The sequence below is a fragment of the Oratosquilla oratoria genome, chromosome 35 (assembly GCF_046742065.1).
Source record: "Oratosquilla oratoria isolate Oo_2021 chromosome 35, ASM4674206v1, whole genome shotgun sequence".
NCBI classification, from domain to species: domain Eukaryota; kingdom Metazoa; phylum Arthropoda; class Malacostraca; order Stomatopoda; family Squillidae; genus Oratosquilla; species Oratosquilla oratoria.
Window position 1 is genome coordinate 24,946,790 of NC_134811.1, and position 15,369 is coordinate 24,962,158.

Here is a 15,369-nt window from a genome sequence, read left to right on the forward strand (position 1 = left end):
TGACGACCAAAATCACACAATGACGGTTTTTGCTCAAATGCATAATTTATATATAGAAAATAGCATATGGTTGCATTATTTGATCCATTTTCTTTAAAATGTGTGATTTCCATGTAGAATGATCGAAGAGAAGTTACATTTTTATCCTCTACAAAATTATCAACCGGCAACCAACGCCGTCATTGTTTGGGTTTCGTCGGTGTTGGTTGCCGGCTGATAATTTTTCAGAGGATAAAAGCGTAACTTCTCTTTGATCATTTTACGTGGAAATCGTCCATTTTAAAGAAAATAGGTCAAATGCAACCATGTGCTATTTTTTATATATAAATTATGCATTTGACCAAAACCGTCATTGTGTGGTTTTGGTCGGCGTTGGTTGACTTCGGTCAGCGTTTAGCAAGACACACCATTGACAGCTTCATGGTTGCCATGAAAAGGCAAATATGGTATGATGGAGATGTCTCACATTGTTTTTGACATGCTCATGTGATTTGTTGATCCATAAAACCCAAGTGTTCCAAATTTTAATAAAATTGGACCAGTGGTTTAGACTTAATGTGTATTTCTTTACCGAAATCTTTACAAATTACCACCCTTAATTCTAACACTTTGTTATGGTAAAGTCTAGCCAAAAATGCGGGCTAAGAAAATAATTCAAAAAATTGTATCTCCCTTAATTTTCAAGCTATTTCAAAAATTTAAAAAGAATTTTGTTTCTAATAAAGTTGTCTTTCATATGCAACAATAATTTAAAGGTAATTTTTTTTTTTTTTTTTAAATTTTGTGGGGGTATCTACTAATTGCCGAACAAAACCAAGAAAAGCCGAACAAAACAAAACCCAAACAAGGACGGGTTTTGCTCAAATGCACACTTCTATATATATATGGTTGCATTATTTGAACTATTTTCTTTAAAATGTGTGATTTCCATGTAATATGATCAAAGAGAACTTATGTTTTTATCCTCTGCAACTTTACCGACCCCAGCTACGATTCGTCCAGCCCGCCGTCTATGATCACTGGTGTTATGGATCAAACTACACTCTTTTAAGTTTCTTACTGTTGTGTTAAATTACATGAAAATCACACATTTTAAAGAAAAGTTTAAATAATTCAACTATATGCAGTCTATTACACTTAAAAGAGTGTAGTTTGATCCATACCACCAGTGATCATAGACGGCGGGCTGGACGAATCGTAGCTGGGGTCGGTAAAGTTGCAGAGGATAAAAACGTAAGTTCTCTTTGATCATATTACATGGAAATCACACATCTTAAAGAAAATAGTTCAAATAATGCAACCATATATATATAGAAGTTTGCATTTGAGCAAAACCCGTCCTTGTTTGGGTTTTGTTGTTTTGTTCGGCTTTTCTTGGTTTTGTTCGGTTTGTTCGGCAATTAGTGAGACCCGCCTGGCACTGGGTGTTCGTCTGGCATCTTCCGTAGAAACCTATCCAGTGCATGTTTGAAGCTGTCCACTGAGTATTTGGTTCTCTCTCTCACCTCTTTTGGGAGGGTGTTGAAGATTTTTGGACCCTCGTGGCATAGGCTGGATGCCAGTAAGGTCCTGAGCCTCTCTGGGGCTCTTGGTGGGAGAGTTTGTCTCTCACACTTTCGCCCATGCCTTACACTGTGGTAGTGCTTGATTGTTGAAGGCGTGGGGTCAGGAACAAGGCCCTCTAGGATTTTCCATATGTAGATGGCCCTTTATCTTTCCTGCTTTGTTGGGAGTAGAGACCCAGTGCTTCCAGGCGATCCCAATAGTTGAGATCTTTCATCCCTCTTATGTGCCTGGTGTAATTCCTTTGGACATTTTCAAGCTTCTGGATATTTCCTCGCTTGTGTGGTGACCAGAGTTGGCTGCAGTAGTCCTTAGTACCCAGCTGGCCATCCCTTTTGCTCTTTTCATGGACTGCATGATGTGGTGCTGGAAAGTGGCATCATCACCCAGGCATTTTACATGGGTTTTGGGTGTGATTTTCGTACCTCTTTCTTATTTTTCCGTGGCACATAGGCAGTACACATCTCCAGCAAGATCCTCAACAGTGTGTTGAGATTGGAATCGGGATCTGGTTCCTGCAGTACCAGATTCCAGTCAATCTCCCTAAGCTCTTGTTGTATTTGTTCCCAGCCTACCTTTTCACTGAAAAAATTGAAGCTGGCGAAGGGGGTCATGTCTGGTGGAGTCAGGCATTCCTGCGGTGCCCTACTTTTCTTATATGTTGTGTTAACAAGAATTGTATTGTGGTCGGAGAAGATTGTTTTCTCCATCCTGTAATTGCTGACCGACTCATCGATATTGGTGAAGAAGAGGTCAAGAATGTTGCTCAGTCTAGTCGGCTCCATTATATGCTGGTTTAGGAACAGTTTATTGGCAGTCTCTAGAAGCAGTTTGGCTTGTAGTGCATTACTGCTGGACAGTTAGTGTGTTACCGAAAAATCTGGGGTGCATTTCCGTCAGTGCGTATTATATATGTATGTATATACAATGTATACATGTATACATATATGTTTTTTTGGTAATGCACTATCTGTTCAGTGGTAATGTGCCCAACTCTGTACGTTAGATAAATTATATGAAGCAACATCATGTAACATTTTGACAATAAATTCACAAAAAATCAGTTAAAAGAATTTGTAATTCAGATAATGTTATTGAATTGGTATTTACTGAGACAACATTAGTAGAAAAAACATGAGGTCCTCGGTGTTTTTTCCCTCCTTTGCAGCAAATTTAGACAGGTTTGTTTTCACTGTATTGCCTTAGTTGTGATTAGCCAACAGTGGCAAAACCTATTGGGCAACCAGGGTATCTTAGAGATAAAGGCCCTTTTTTAATGTCTTGTCAGTACTGGGTAAAGGAGACCTTTCAGTGTTTAAAGGTCAGATATCAACAGATATACCATTTGCTAAAAATCATCGTATTGCTCGAAAAAGTACTTTTTAAAGGCATACAAATAAAGTTTTTACCTGTTACAGAAGAATTTATTCAGAAAATTTACTTTTAATTGCGCCTCGCATACCAATTTTCTGAAGTCTAGATGTTCTAGTCAATTAGTAATTAGTATCAGTAATCGCTGCTAGGTGAACTGGCGGTGATGTCGCAGTTGTCAAACAATCGGACAAAGAAACACACGCTGAAGTTCAGCTCAGTCATTCCAATCGAGTTATTCATCTTCATGTTCATTTTTAATCCAAATTTGTTTGCAAAAATGGCCCATTGTGCATTCCAATTTGGAAGGATAGTATGTATGGTGGAAGAAGAAGAGGAAGAGGAGTTTGATATCGCCGAACATCGCATTGTAAAGCCATACCAGTTCGAACCGATAATAGGACAGCCCGTTTCTTCGTCAGAATACAGTGATTGTGAAGATGAAGAAAGTGGTGAACAAAATGGCAAAGAAGAAGGGGAAAACGATTTGTCAGATTCAGAACCCGAGACCACGGGGGAGGAGACTGAATTCGACGGCGACGTTGATTTAGATGGTGCCAAGAATCAAGATGGGCCTACCACCCCTCCTAGATGCAAACACAAAAGATCTGACCAGTCTCATAGGATTGGGAATACCAACTGGTATGAAATTCAGTGCATTATTCCTACCTTATTTAGGCTATCATTGCAAGCATGGGATGGGGTCCTTTGTTTTTATGTCGATGATTTAGGCACCTATTTCGATTGTAGTCCAGGCCTACATGATGGTATAAGCCTACCAATAAATTTTTGCTCTTTTTTCCAAACTTTTAATTTCAGAAGATTGAGGACAAGCCTGGAGCCAGCCTCTGCGCCGAGGTCCTTCCAAGTCCAGCTCAACCTTTTATTTCATTTGTAGATAAATTAACTTTTTTATTTCCAGGTGTACATGTGGACACTGCCTACCCATGCAAACAGCACCCCATAATTCTGCGATACTAAAAATGACAGAAAAAAAATAATCACAAATGATCCAATGAAATGGAGCCCAATCCCTTGCACCATGGAGGTACTCCATGTATCCGATCTTTCAGTGTGACCTGTACCTGTGTACCGGTACCTTGGTGGTAGCATGATTTTCACTTTCAACATGTTCAAGATAAAAAAAATACACATACCCATGATGTCTGGGAACCAACTGGCTTGGTTATAAGACTGTCTGTTTGCACAGAGATGCTGGTCGATATGCTTTCAGTTAGGTCAGGATCTGTCATGTCAGCTGCAATTGTTGAGATTTCAAGCTCGGAAATGTCAGAGACACTATGAACTGGCATACTACCGGCACCCTCCTTGGTTTTCATCATGTTCGTCCATCAACTCTGATATAGTCTGGAAAAAAAATATTGGTAGGACAATTACTACATAATCATGATAATAGGCCCTCACTCACTGGCATAGCCATAGGCTAGTACCATGATCCAGACCACGATGCACATGCATAGCCTGGCTTCAGGTAGGCCTAGCCCTCGGGCCAGAGGGGTGGGTAGCCCTCCATCCTCTCGACTCGCGCCTTCAACTCTTATTTTATACCTCCGGTCCATGGCTTCAGGACCAGAGTTTAATTCACTAGGCCTATATAGGCCCTCCTGCATGTACATGGAATTTATAACAGGCCCTCTCTGACATAGGCCTAAGCCTAACGCATGCACACGATGCATGGAGTCAGAAAAAGTAAACTGCCTACGGTACCTCAAGCCTCCGGCGTTTATCAAACGCTGACCTCCTACTTTTCTTTTTTGGTTTCGGCATGGAATGCTTTGTAGTGGCTGCAAAAATTGAGGGCACGGCATCAGGTTTTAGATGTCTCCTGGTCTTCTCCATAAATCCAATCGATAACGCTAGATTCATTTCGAAGCATTCCTCTTCGAAGTGGTCAGAGCAAAGTTTTGAAAACTTTGAAGGCTCCCACAGTTTGCCTGGTCTTTTGCCTGCTCTGTTCACCTTTCTTATCCAATCCAATCGTCGGCCTGGCTCCATAGGAAATTGAAAGAAACTCCTCCCACTACCATTGTTGCAGCCTGCGGCAATGCAGTACACCATTATTATCACAATTTTGTGACAATAAAATAGAAAATTAAATTGAGACACTCAAGAGACGACACATGACTGACAATGGCATAATGCAAAAGCGATACAATACACACTCAGAATAGCAATATTGTTTGGCAACTGTGATGTCACGAACGCTGAATTCCCCGAACGTTCCCGAAGCGCACGGGCGGGTTGTTTCGAATAGCAGACGACGCAATGAAATAAAGACAAACAACTGTTTTTTGCCAAATTTGATAAGATGTAGATGGTGGAATTATATAGAATACTGTCAGTATGTTTTTTTTATGTACATTAAACTGTAAATACAAAAAGTTATGGAAGTCTTGATATCTGACCTTTAATGAGGTGGGATGCAATCAAAACAAATAGCCAAGTGATGATGATTTGGTTTAAGGTCACAAGCTCCCCCTATCAGGAGGCTAGGACAGTGCCCCTTACAGTGGACTTTGTAGCCAAGTAAAAGGAGCTAAAAGAAAATGATCAGTTATCAGATGCTCAGTAGTTTTGTTTAGAAGTTTTCTAAGTGTTTTAAAACTTAATTATGATATTCAGTCATTTACAGGAAGTTCATTCTCTTCATTGACTAAGTGGATAGTGTTATTGTCTCTACCAATTTCTAATTACATCCTTCAAAGTCTCTAAAAGGGCAGTACTGATACCTACATTTTTAAGTTTTTACATAGCCACACTGAACCTAATGCATAACACCATTGCAACCACTGCTTAGGTGAGAGGCAGTACAGTACATCAGAGCACCTCCATAGTAGGCTTCAGTGCCCAAAGCTGGTTTACCCCTTCTGTTTCAATACCTGATGACCCCCACCCCTTCATTCACTTCAGAAATATAAAGAGCAAACCAGAAGAAATTCCTTCAGGCCAGATCATTTCCTCATCTATTCATGACAGCTCTCCATTCGTACTTATCATTTGCCCCCTTGCTTGCTTGACAGCTGTTCCTCTTACATCTGATGTCCACATCACACTGTCTACCCACCTCCTTCTTGGTCTTCCTCTCCAATTTCCTCCATCCACTTCAGCTCTTCATGCTATTTGCTTTTTTTTTCACTTGTATTTTCCATTTGCCCTAACCATCCTAACAATTCTTTGATCAGTTATATTGCCAGTTTTTGTTCTATCCCTGACCTTTACCTTTCCTCCACATTTCTCATTCTCCCCATCCTCATAACCCCTACCAAACTTCTTAAACGTTTCATCTCAAACAAATCTGTTTCATACAATACCATGGTGGATGACCACTCCCTTGTTCTGTCTTTTCTTTGCACTTGTTCCCTTTACCTCAGCTGGAAATGTGATATAGCTATGAGTCCCATTGTTGAGATGATCAATGTATACTGACACCATATGTTTTTCCATTTTTAAAACAGAGTCAGTTGTTTGAAAAAGGAGTTAGAAGAAGAAGATATAACAAAAAAAGGATATATTAAAAAATTGAAACAACTTCTTCAAGCCCATCTGGTCAAGGATGACCTAAATGCTCTCTCAGATTTGGAAAATGACCTTAGTGTTGGGGATATTACAGAGGTAAGCAAGCTCTGTATTGTAGGGTACATGTGTAACCCTGTTTGCATCTGTCATTTTTAATTTTTGTTATTTCCTTTTATTTTACAGAAGGGATATCTAAAGAAAACTGAAACTGTTCTTGAAAACTTTCTTGAAACTGATTCCCGACTAAGAGATAATTCTAAAGATCAAGAGAAAGAGTTCCCCAGAGCTTCCATAAAATCAAAACTTTCCCAATTTGCTAACAAGGAGAATAATCCCAATGTTGTTAATCAAGATCTCGTTACCAAAGAAGGTGGAGACAAAGGAAACAACAATGAAGGAAGTTTGGAAGTGGTGGTAGATGTAAAGGAGCATGATAAGGATACTGAAAAAGTTGAAAAAATGGAAGATGTTAGCAAGGAAAGTAAAGACATTAAAGAAGAGATGGATGTAGATGATTCCTCTTCCTCCTCTCCTGGGAGGGAAACTGTATCCAGCAAAATTACATCAGTCTTGAAAGAGGAATCATCATCATCATCGTTTTCAAATGAAGTGTCATCCTCCTCTTCAGACTCAAGTGAGTAAGCCTGTTTTTATTTAAGAATAATCCTATTTTGAATCAATTAATTATTGTCATGCATTTCACTGATTGGAATCCTGCAGTCCCACAGCTGTTTGCACTGGTCCAGGTAGATATCTAGGAAGAAACCTATAATAAGTGTGGGATTGTCTGTCAACAGCTGAAAGTAGTAGGAGGGGAACAGTTGATGGTTGTTAAATATCCTTTTGCATAAAGGTGGAGGAAGTACTTATGAAGTTTACAGAGAGAAACTTGGACCCTGTGTCAGCTCTTTGTGACTGTATCTCCAAATGAAAGTGAGGAAATTGATGGAGTTTGAAGATGATGCTGATGTTCCTCTTGTATAACCACATCATTCCATATGCCCAAACAATTGAATAATCTGATCGAACCTGTGACTTTTCTCTTTCCATTCATGTTTTTAGTCTATCTCCAAATTCCTCACTATCTTTTTTTTAAACATATTTCTCAATTCCTTTATCTCAAAAACACTTAGAATTCCTATGTACCTTCCTTGTATATCAAGTCTGCTCTGTACATTGCAATACACTCCTTCATATAACCATTTTGCATTCATCCTCAAATACCCACATGTCATAACAGTTTTCATTCCACCCAGATATTTACTTGTATAGGACCAATGATGGGTACCCGCTTGTGGTTGTTCCACAAGTTGAAAAGCAGAGCTGCCCATTTTCAAAACTATTCAACCTCCTCACCACCATCAGGGGTTGTAGCTCTGAGGACTGACACTCAGTATCTGGACTGGGCCTAGGATCTATCTGTCAACTTCACCTGCATTGCTTGTACCTTTTCACACATGGAGAGCTGACAGCCAGTGATTGCCTCCCTCTACTGCTACTTCCAGCCAATTACACAGAATATTTATTTATTTATTATTATTTATTTTTTATTTTTTTATTTTTTTTTTCAGTGGGATCTGTGGGTGGGTCCAAGGACCATTGCCAGCTGTTGTGGAGATGTGGGTTTTCTGTGAAACATGAGACACACGTTATTATATTTACCTACCTCTTTCTCCTCAACTCACCTCTTTGAGTACTCTTCCATTCACTGCTACATGTGACCCCAAATATTTAAAGTGCTCCAGTTCCTCTAGTCTTTCACCTTTCACACTCTCATCCAAATTGACACCATCATCACAACTTGTAAATCCCATCATTTTAATTTTGCCCACATTTGTATTCAACTATCTCCTCTCACACACCTTTCCCAACCCAGTCCTCAAAAACAGTCACAAGCACAACAGCATCTGCAAATAATAACCGACTCACATTCCATATTCTTTCTTTGAGCAATTCCCTCAGATCCAACAAGTTTCTTTTCCTAAGATTGAGCCTGTCTTGCCTGTCCACTTTGTTCCTTAGCTCTGTTTCCCCAACTTCCAGCTGAAATTCAAGTGCTTCATGGTCCTTTTTCCCATGGGGCAAAGATACTTAGTGAGCTAGTGAAGTTTGGTTCTTTGGTACCTCCACACATTCTGAAGACTTGGTATGAGCATTGTAAGGTTTACCCTACCAAGTTTTATTTTCAGAGTCTAGAAGAAAGTCTAACAAGAATGCAGCTCAGCCCAGTATTGTGGATATGTTCACCAAAAAGAAGAGTGCCTCAATTACACCGACCAAGAGGAAGTCCGTAGAAGATCCTGCAATGAGCGATGATGTTGAAGAGGAAAAGGAGGAGAAGCGAATAAAGATTGAAGATGATGAAGAAATTAAAAAAGTAGAGAAATGGTTAGTTGACCATGGTACCTGTTAAGCATTATTGTGCTAGATTATGCAGTGTAGTGAGCTCTCATATTAGACATGTGTCATGGAGTATAGCTGTATATGGCTTTTATTCTGTTTTGGTGTGGTATATGACTTAAAAACACAGAGTTATTAATAATATTGGAATAGATCAAATTAACCAAGGTATTAATTGTTTTTAGACCGATGAACAGATAAATTTATGCACATTCAAAATCATGTTCTGCATTGCATTGATCAGGACAGTGATTTATGCACATTCAAAATCATGTTCTGCATTGCATTGATCAGGACAGTGGGTGGGAGACAGGATGACCCTTTATCCATGAGGAGTTAAGATAAAAGGGACACAAATGGGTGATGGATGAGAGTGGGGTTGGGTGCATTCCTTGGCTGGCTACCTCCTATATAAGGAGGAGGAAGCCTTTGGCATATGAGTGGATGTTCTAAATTGTGGGTTGTTGCATCTTTGATATAGCAAAATGCTATCTCATTTTGCATCATAGAGTTTGTAACAGGATTAATTTTCTATTTTCTATCAGTATTAATGTTGGAAAATTTTGCAACAATTTTTTTCTTTCTTTCTAGTGACAGTCCAATTTCCAAGTCAGGCATAGGGAAACTGCCAGTCCGTTGCCAGCTATGCCACCAACATCTTGATAGCCCTGATTTAATCCTTTTTCCTGGACATCCTGAGGGTGCAGTGGAAGAGTTCATTGCCCTCACGGATCCAAAGTTATCACTTTTTACTGGAGAGGAGACGGAGATACATGAGTACGATGAACGACCTCAGCATAAAATTACTCACTTCAAGTAAGTTGACTTTTAGGTATGTTTACCAAGAAGTATGTGCAGTTGCAGATGTTTTTGCCACACTAGTATGTCCAACATGGTATAGAAAGTTCTGTATCTGCACCTAGGCAAACATTCACTAATTATAACAAAAATGAGAAGACAGATTTCATGGAACAGAATACTGTAGACCATACTGAATGTTCACTCCATAATTGACATCCATACAGTAGCTAGAACATTGGACACTATGTATGCATGAAGTATATTTCCTGTGGTAACATAGACTACAATCCAAATTACATGCAATAGATAGAATGTCTCTGAATCCCACAAAATATACTCAAGGCATTTTAGATAAACATTTTTATTATTCTTATTCTTATTGTTATTATTATGTGGTCCTGGTAGTGAGAAGAGTGTACAAGAAAGGGAGGCTTTTTGGATAGATTTAAATGAGTGCATAGAGGGATTAGGGAGGAACGTCAATGTAGTAGTATTGAGAGACCTTAATGCTAGGGTAGGAAATGAACCCGCTGACGGAGTGTTTGGAAAATGTGGAGTTCCAAGAAAGAATCATGGTGGAGATGTGTATAGAGAGTTGATGATAAATACAGTGTTTCGGAAGAAAGTCAAGCATAAGTACACATAGGAGAGGGTGGTGGATGGAAGGGTGGTAGAGCATTAATGGACTATGTAGTGGTAGATAGGAGTATAATAGGAAGAGATAAGGATGTACATGTGCTAAGGGGAGAGAGTGGGGGAATATCAGATAATTTTTTGGTGGAAGGTAAGTTGAGAGTGGAGGATAGATGGAGAAAGAGGAAAAGGACAAAAGGTAGGGAGGTGCTTAGAGTGAACTCTTTAAAGGAGAAGGAGTACAAGAAGAAGCTGAGGGAGTGAAGATAGAGTAGAGCTAGGAGTGGAGGAGTGGGGATGGTTCAAGGAGGGAGTCACAAAATGTGCAAAGATGGTATGTGGAACAAGAAGGACGGGAGGAAATAGAAGAAAGGGTAGTGAGTGGTGGGATGAGGAAACAAAGAAAGTTGTAGAAGAGAAGAAGCAAACTTTCACAGATTGGTTACAAAATAGGATGAGGGAGTCATATGAGAGGTACAAAGAAAAGAAAAGAGAAGTAAAGCACAAGGTAAGGGAGGCAAAGAGGAGAGCAGATGTGCTATGGGGTAAAAGTATGACAGAAAATTTTGAAAGAAATAAAAAGATGTTTTGGAAAGAAATTAAGAGAGGAAGAGGAGGCGAATCAAGTAGAGAAGAAAAGGTAAAAAGTGGAGATGGAGAGATGATAATGGAAGAGAAGGCAGTAAGGGGAAGATGGGCAGAGTATTTTAGGGAGTTGCTAAATGTGAAGGAGGATAGGAAGGGAAAGATAGTTGCAGTGGGTAGTGCTAAGAAAATGAGAGTGATGAGTGAGGAAAATGGAGGAGAAATAAGGAAGGATGAAGTGAAGGCAGTTGTTAAGATGATGAAAGCAGGTAAGGCACCTGGTCTGGATGGATAACATGCAGAATGTCTAAGAAAGAAAAAAAGGAGGTACAGTGATGGACTGGCTGATGAGGTTATTTAATGTTTGCTGGAGAGAGGGAAGAGAGCCAGAGGACTGGAGGAGTGCCTGTATAGTTCCACTTTACAAGGGAAAAGGGGACAAGTGTGAGTAGCAGTTTCAGAGGGATTAGCTTGTTAAGTGTAGTTGGGAAGGCTTATGGGAGGATCTTGATTGAGAGGATTAGGAGAGTAACAGAGGGCGTAATTAGCGAGGAACAGTGTGGATTTAGGACAGGTAGGGGTTGTGTAGATCAGATCTTTGTGGTAAGACAGATATGTGAGAAAGCTATAGGAAAAGGTAAGGATGTTTTTTAGTCTTTTATGGATCTGGAAAAGGCTTATGACAGGGTAGACAGGAAGGCACTATGGGAGGTATTGCAGATATACAGGATAGGAAGAAAGCTTCTAGGAGCTGTCAAGAGTTTTTATGAGAGTAGTAGAGCATGTGTCAGGACTAGAAATGGAGAGTGAGTGGTTTGAGGTAAAGGTGGGACTTTGTCAAGGATGTGTTATGTCACCCTGGCTGTTCAACTTGTACATGGATGGGGTGGTGCGAGAGGTAAATGCAAGGGTGGTGGGTCAGGGATTGGAGATGGTTAAAGAAAATTAAGAAAAGTGGGAGGTGAGCCAGCTGTTGTTTGCGGACGACACTGCCTTTGTAGCAGGATCAGAGGAGGAATTGAGGAAGTTGGTGACAGTTCGGGAGAGTGTGTGAAAGAAGAAAGTTGAAGATAAATGTGGGTAAAAGTAAGGTGATGAGATGTACAAGGGGTGAAAGTGGCAGCAGACTGGAAGTGAGCATTAAGGGAGAGCAACTGGAGGAAGTGGATAGTTTTAGATACTTGGGTGCAAATGTGACAGGGAAGGGAGGAGTGAAGGTGGAGGTAGAATGTAGATTGCGAGAAGCGAGTAAATGCCTTGGTGGATTAAAAAGTGTAATGAGGAATAGACATTTGGGAATGGATGCTAAGAGGAGATTGTATGAAGGAGTGATTGTGCCAACAGCATTGTATGGTGCAGAAACATGGAACATAAGAGAGGAAGAGTTTGAATGTGTTTGAGATGAGGTGTCTGAGAAGTATGATAGGGGTTACTAGGCTGGATAGAGTAAGAAATGAGGAGGTGAGGAGGAGAATAGGGGTGGTAAGGGAGTTGGGAGATGGGTGGATGAAAGTATACAGGTAGTCGTCGACTTACGACCTATGCGACTTACGACTGATCGACTTTACGACCACGAGATAGTGCAATAATATCTAACATTTAATAGAGTAATAGAATTGCAATGCTATGCCTGGCAGTGCAGTACATTATTCCGCATGCTGCGAGACGCGAGTACGATAGTTTTGGCAGGCTGCCGGCAGCGTCAGCATCCCAGCCAGCTAAATATTCTTTCATTTTGTTTGTTTGAAGTAAAATGTTTCCTAAATTTGCATTGCATTTTGTATTTTTGTATGTTTTGCAATTAATAAAATATAACAAACTTTTTATGCCTACGCTAGTTTGTTGTCGATTACAATATGTTCGGTACAGTACTTAAACAAAAAGAATGTGTTTTGTTGAAATAAAAAAAATCCTAATTTTGCCTTACATTTTGTATTTTTATGTTTTGCAATTAATAAAATGTAACAGTATTTTTTTATGCCTAGTCTGTTGTCGATGACAAAATGTTCGGTACAGCATTTTGTATTTTTGTTTTGCGATTAATAAAATGTAACATTAAACTTTGTTTATGCCTAGTCTGTTGTCGATAACAATATTTTTGGTACAGTACGTAAACGAAAAGAATGTGTTTCGAAATATTTTTTTTCTAATTTTGCTTTACAATGATTTTAATGTAACCAACAAAAAAGGATTTGTAGGTCAAAGATGACAGGACTTTATTCAGTATGCGTAGGCCTAGGCTATGTTTCCTAACGAAAATGATAAAAAGTTAATGAATACTAAACAACGTAGCTCAAAGATAATAAGATTTTATTCAGTATGCATACGTTTCCTAAAGAAAGTCTGATGGTAAAATAATACAAAGGTTAACAAATACAGTATTAAATATCATAGGTCAAAGATGATAGGATTTTATTCAATATGCTTAGGCCTAGGCTACGTTTCCCAAAGAAAATCAGATGAAATTATAAAAAGGTTAAAAATGCTATACAAATAGTTCAAAGATGCTAAGATTATTTCAGTATGCTAAATATACAATACATATATATATATATATTATATATAAAGGGTAATATATACTATATATATATATATATAGACCGACTTGCGTCCAGATCGACTTACGACCTGTCTGTCGGAACCGAACTCGGTCGTAAGTCGACGACTACCTGTATTGGGATGGTTTGGACACATGGAAAGAATTAGTGAAGAAAGACTAGTAAAAGGGGTATGGAAGGCAGAAGTGGAGGGAGTGAACATGTGGGGGACCTAGGATGAGATGGATGGATGGGGGTGAAAGGGGCTTTGGAGAAGAGGGGAATGTCTGTTGAGGAAGGATGGGAGAGGACAAGACGGGTGAATGGAGAATGGTTGTATATGGATGATGATGATGTGATGCATGAGGTGGAATGGGTGTAGGGATGGGGGCTGAGGTAATATATGTAAGGAAAATTTGATGCAGCCCGAAGGGATTTCTCCCAGTCTTCTCCTTTTATGCATGAGGGGACAGAGAGGGGGTGTCGCCAATTTAATGAAGCGGCCTAGCTGTGGATGTGCTATGTCTTGCGTCACTGCCTCTGACCCAGGGCAGTGGACAAGATGCAGGGATGACCCATCATCCAGGAGGTGCCAAGATAAGAGGGAGGGTAGTGGATGAAGGGGAGTGTAGTGTATTAGGGATGGAATGGGTGGGGATGTTTTTTGTGCCTTTTTCTTTTTGGCTACCTCCCTTGTAAGGGGGAAGCCTTTGGTATATGTATGTATGTATCCTGATTGTGGAATTCCTAAGTCATTATTACCTAAGGTTAAGCAAAACATTGTTTCTGTCACACGTTATTACAAGCACAAGTATTTTGTAATTTAAATAAAATTGTTTATGAATGTAAGGGTCACTGTAGTCAATCTGGACAGGATTTTGGGTTGCAGCCAAAAAAGGTTAAGAACCACTGATCTAGTCTTTAGGGGTACCTCAGAACAGTTCCTAAAGTATTGATTGTATTTAGCCATGCTGTCAGTTCCTTACAATATGGGTCTGTACCCCAGCACAGGGTACAGAATATATAATCTCAGCTGGAAAGGGTGAGAAGTTTCATTCCTAATTCAATTGTCATATTCTGTTGATGCTAAGGGCTACTCAGCAATAGTAATACTTCTCATTGCATATTCTGCTTCATGTATTTGCTATTTATTTTTATTTGTAGATGTATGTTTAGTTGTTCTTTATTTATTTACTTATTTATATTGTTATCTTTTCTTGTACAGTGTTTATGACAAGGAAGGCCATTTGTGTCCAATTGATGGTGGTTTGATTGAGCGCAATGTCCTTCTTTATTTCTCTGGTTACATGAAACCAATTTATGATGAAAATCCGACTGCAGAAGGTGGCATTGCAACAAAGGAATTAGGGCCTATCAATGAGTGGTGGGTCTCTGGATTTGATGGTGGTAAGTATTAAGTACATTAATAGTGAAAATTATTTTGAAAGTTGGGTGACATGAGGCCATCATGAAGATAGTTCAAGGTTTGATATACTTCAAGAATAAGTTGATTACATGTAATAAGTGAAGTTTCAATTCTGGAAAAGAAAATGCTCAATCTTGCTCAGAAGTCCTATCTCCACTTCTGGACTAAAATGTGCAAGTATAACTCACAGAAGGATTAATAAAAAGAGTGTGGAAAGCAGAGGTGGATGGAGTGAATTTGAGGGGATGACTAAGGATGAGATGGATGGATGGAGTAAAAGGAGCTTTGAACTAGAGGGGAATGCCTGTTGAGCAGAGAAAAGAGAAGGGAGGGGATAGGTGTGGGTGAAGAAAAGGCTGTGTAAGGGTGATATTTTGGCACAGCCCGAAATGATTTCCCCCACCTTCTCAATTTTTTGCTTAAGGGGATGAGAAGGGAGGGTTGCTGTGGATGTGCTATGTCTTGCTGCATTGCTTCTGACTCCGGGAGTGGGTGGGAGACAGGGATGACCTTTCA

The 15,369-nt window shown here is 39.6% G+C and overlaps 1 protein-coding gene across 1 annotated transcript in view; it reads left to right on the forward strand.

Moving 5' to 3' along the window:
• LOC143018594 (DNA (cytosine-5)-methyltransferase 1-like) overlaps window positions 1–15,369 on the forward strand; it is a 61,778-nt gene that overhangs the window by 1,192 nt on the left and 45,217 nt on the right. The window contains exons 2-6 of the mRNA XM_076174096.1: window positions 6,411–6,567; window positions 6,655–7,105; window positions 8,661–8,859; window positions 9,463–9,687; window positions 14,653–14,834. Of these exons, the coding sequence (XP_076030211.1) occupies window positions 6,411–6,567; window positions 6,655–7,105; window positions 8,661–8,859; window positions 9,463–9,687; window positions 14,653–14,834 (1,214 nt within the window). The remainder of the gene's footprint in view (window positions 1–6,410; window positions 6,568–6,654; window positions 7,106–8,660; window positions 8,860–9,462; window positions 9,688–14,652; window positions 14,835–15,369) is intronic.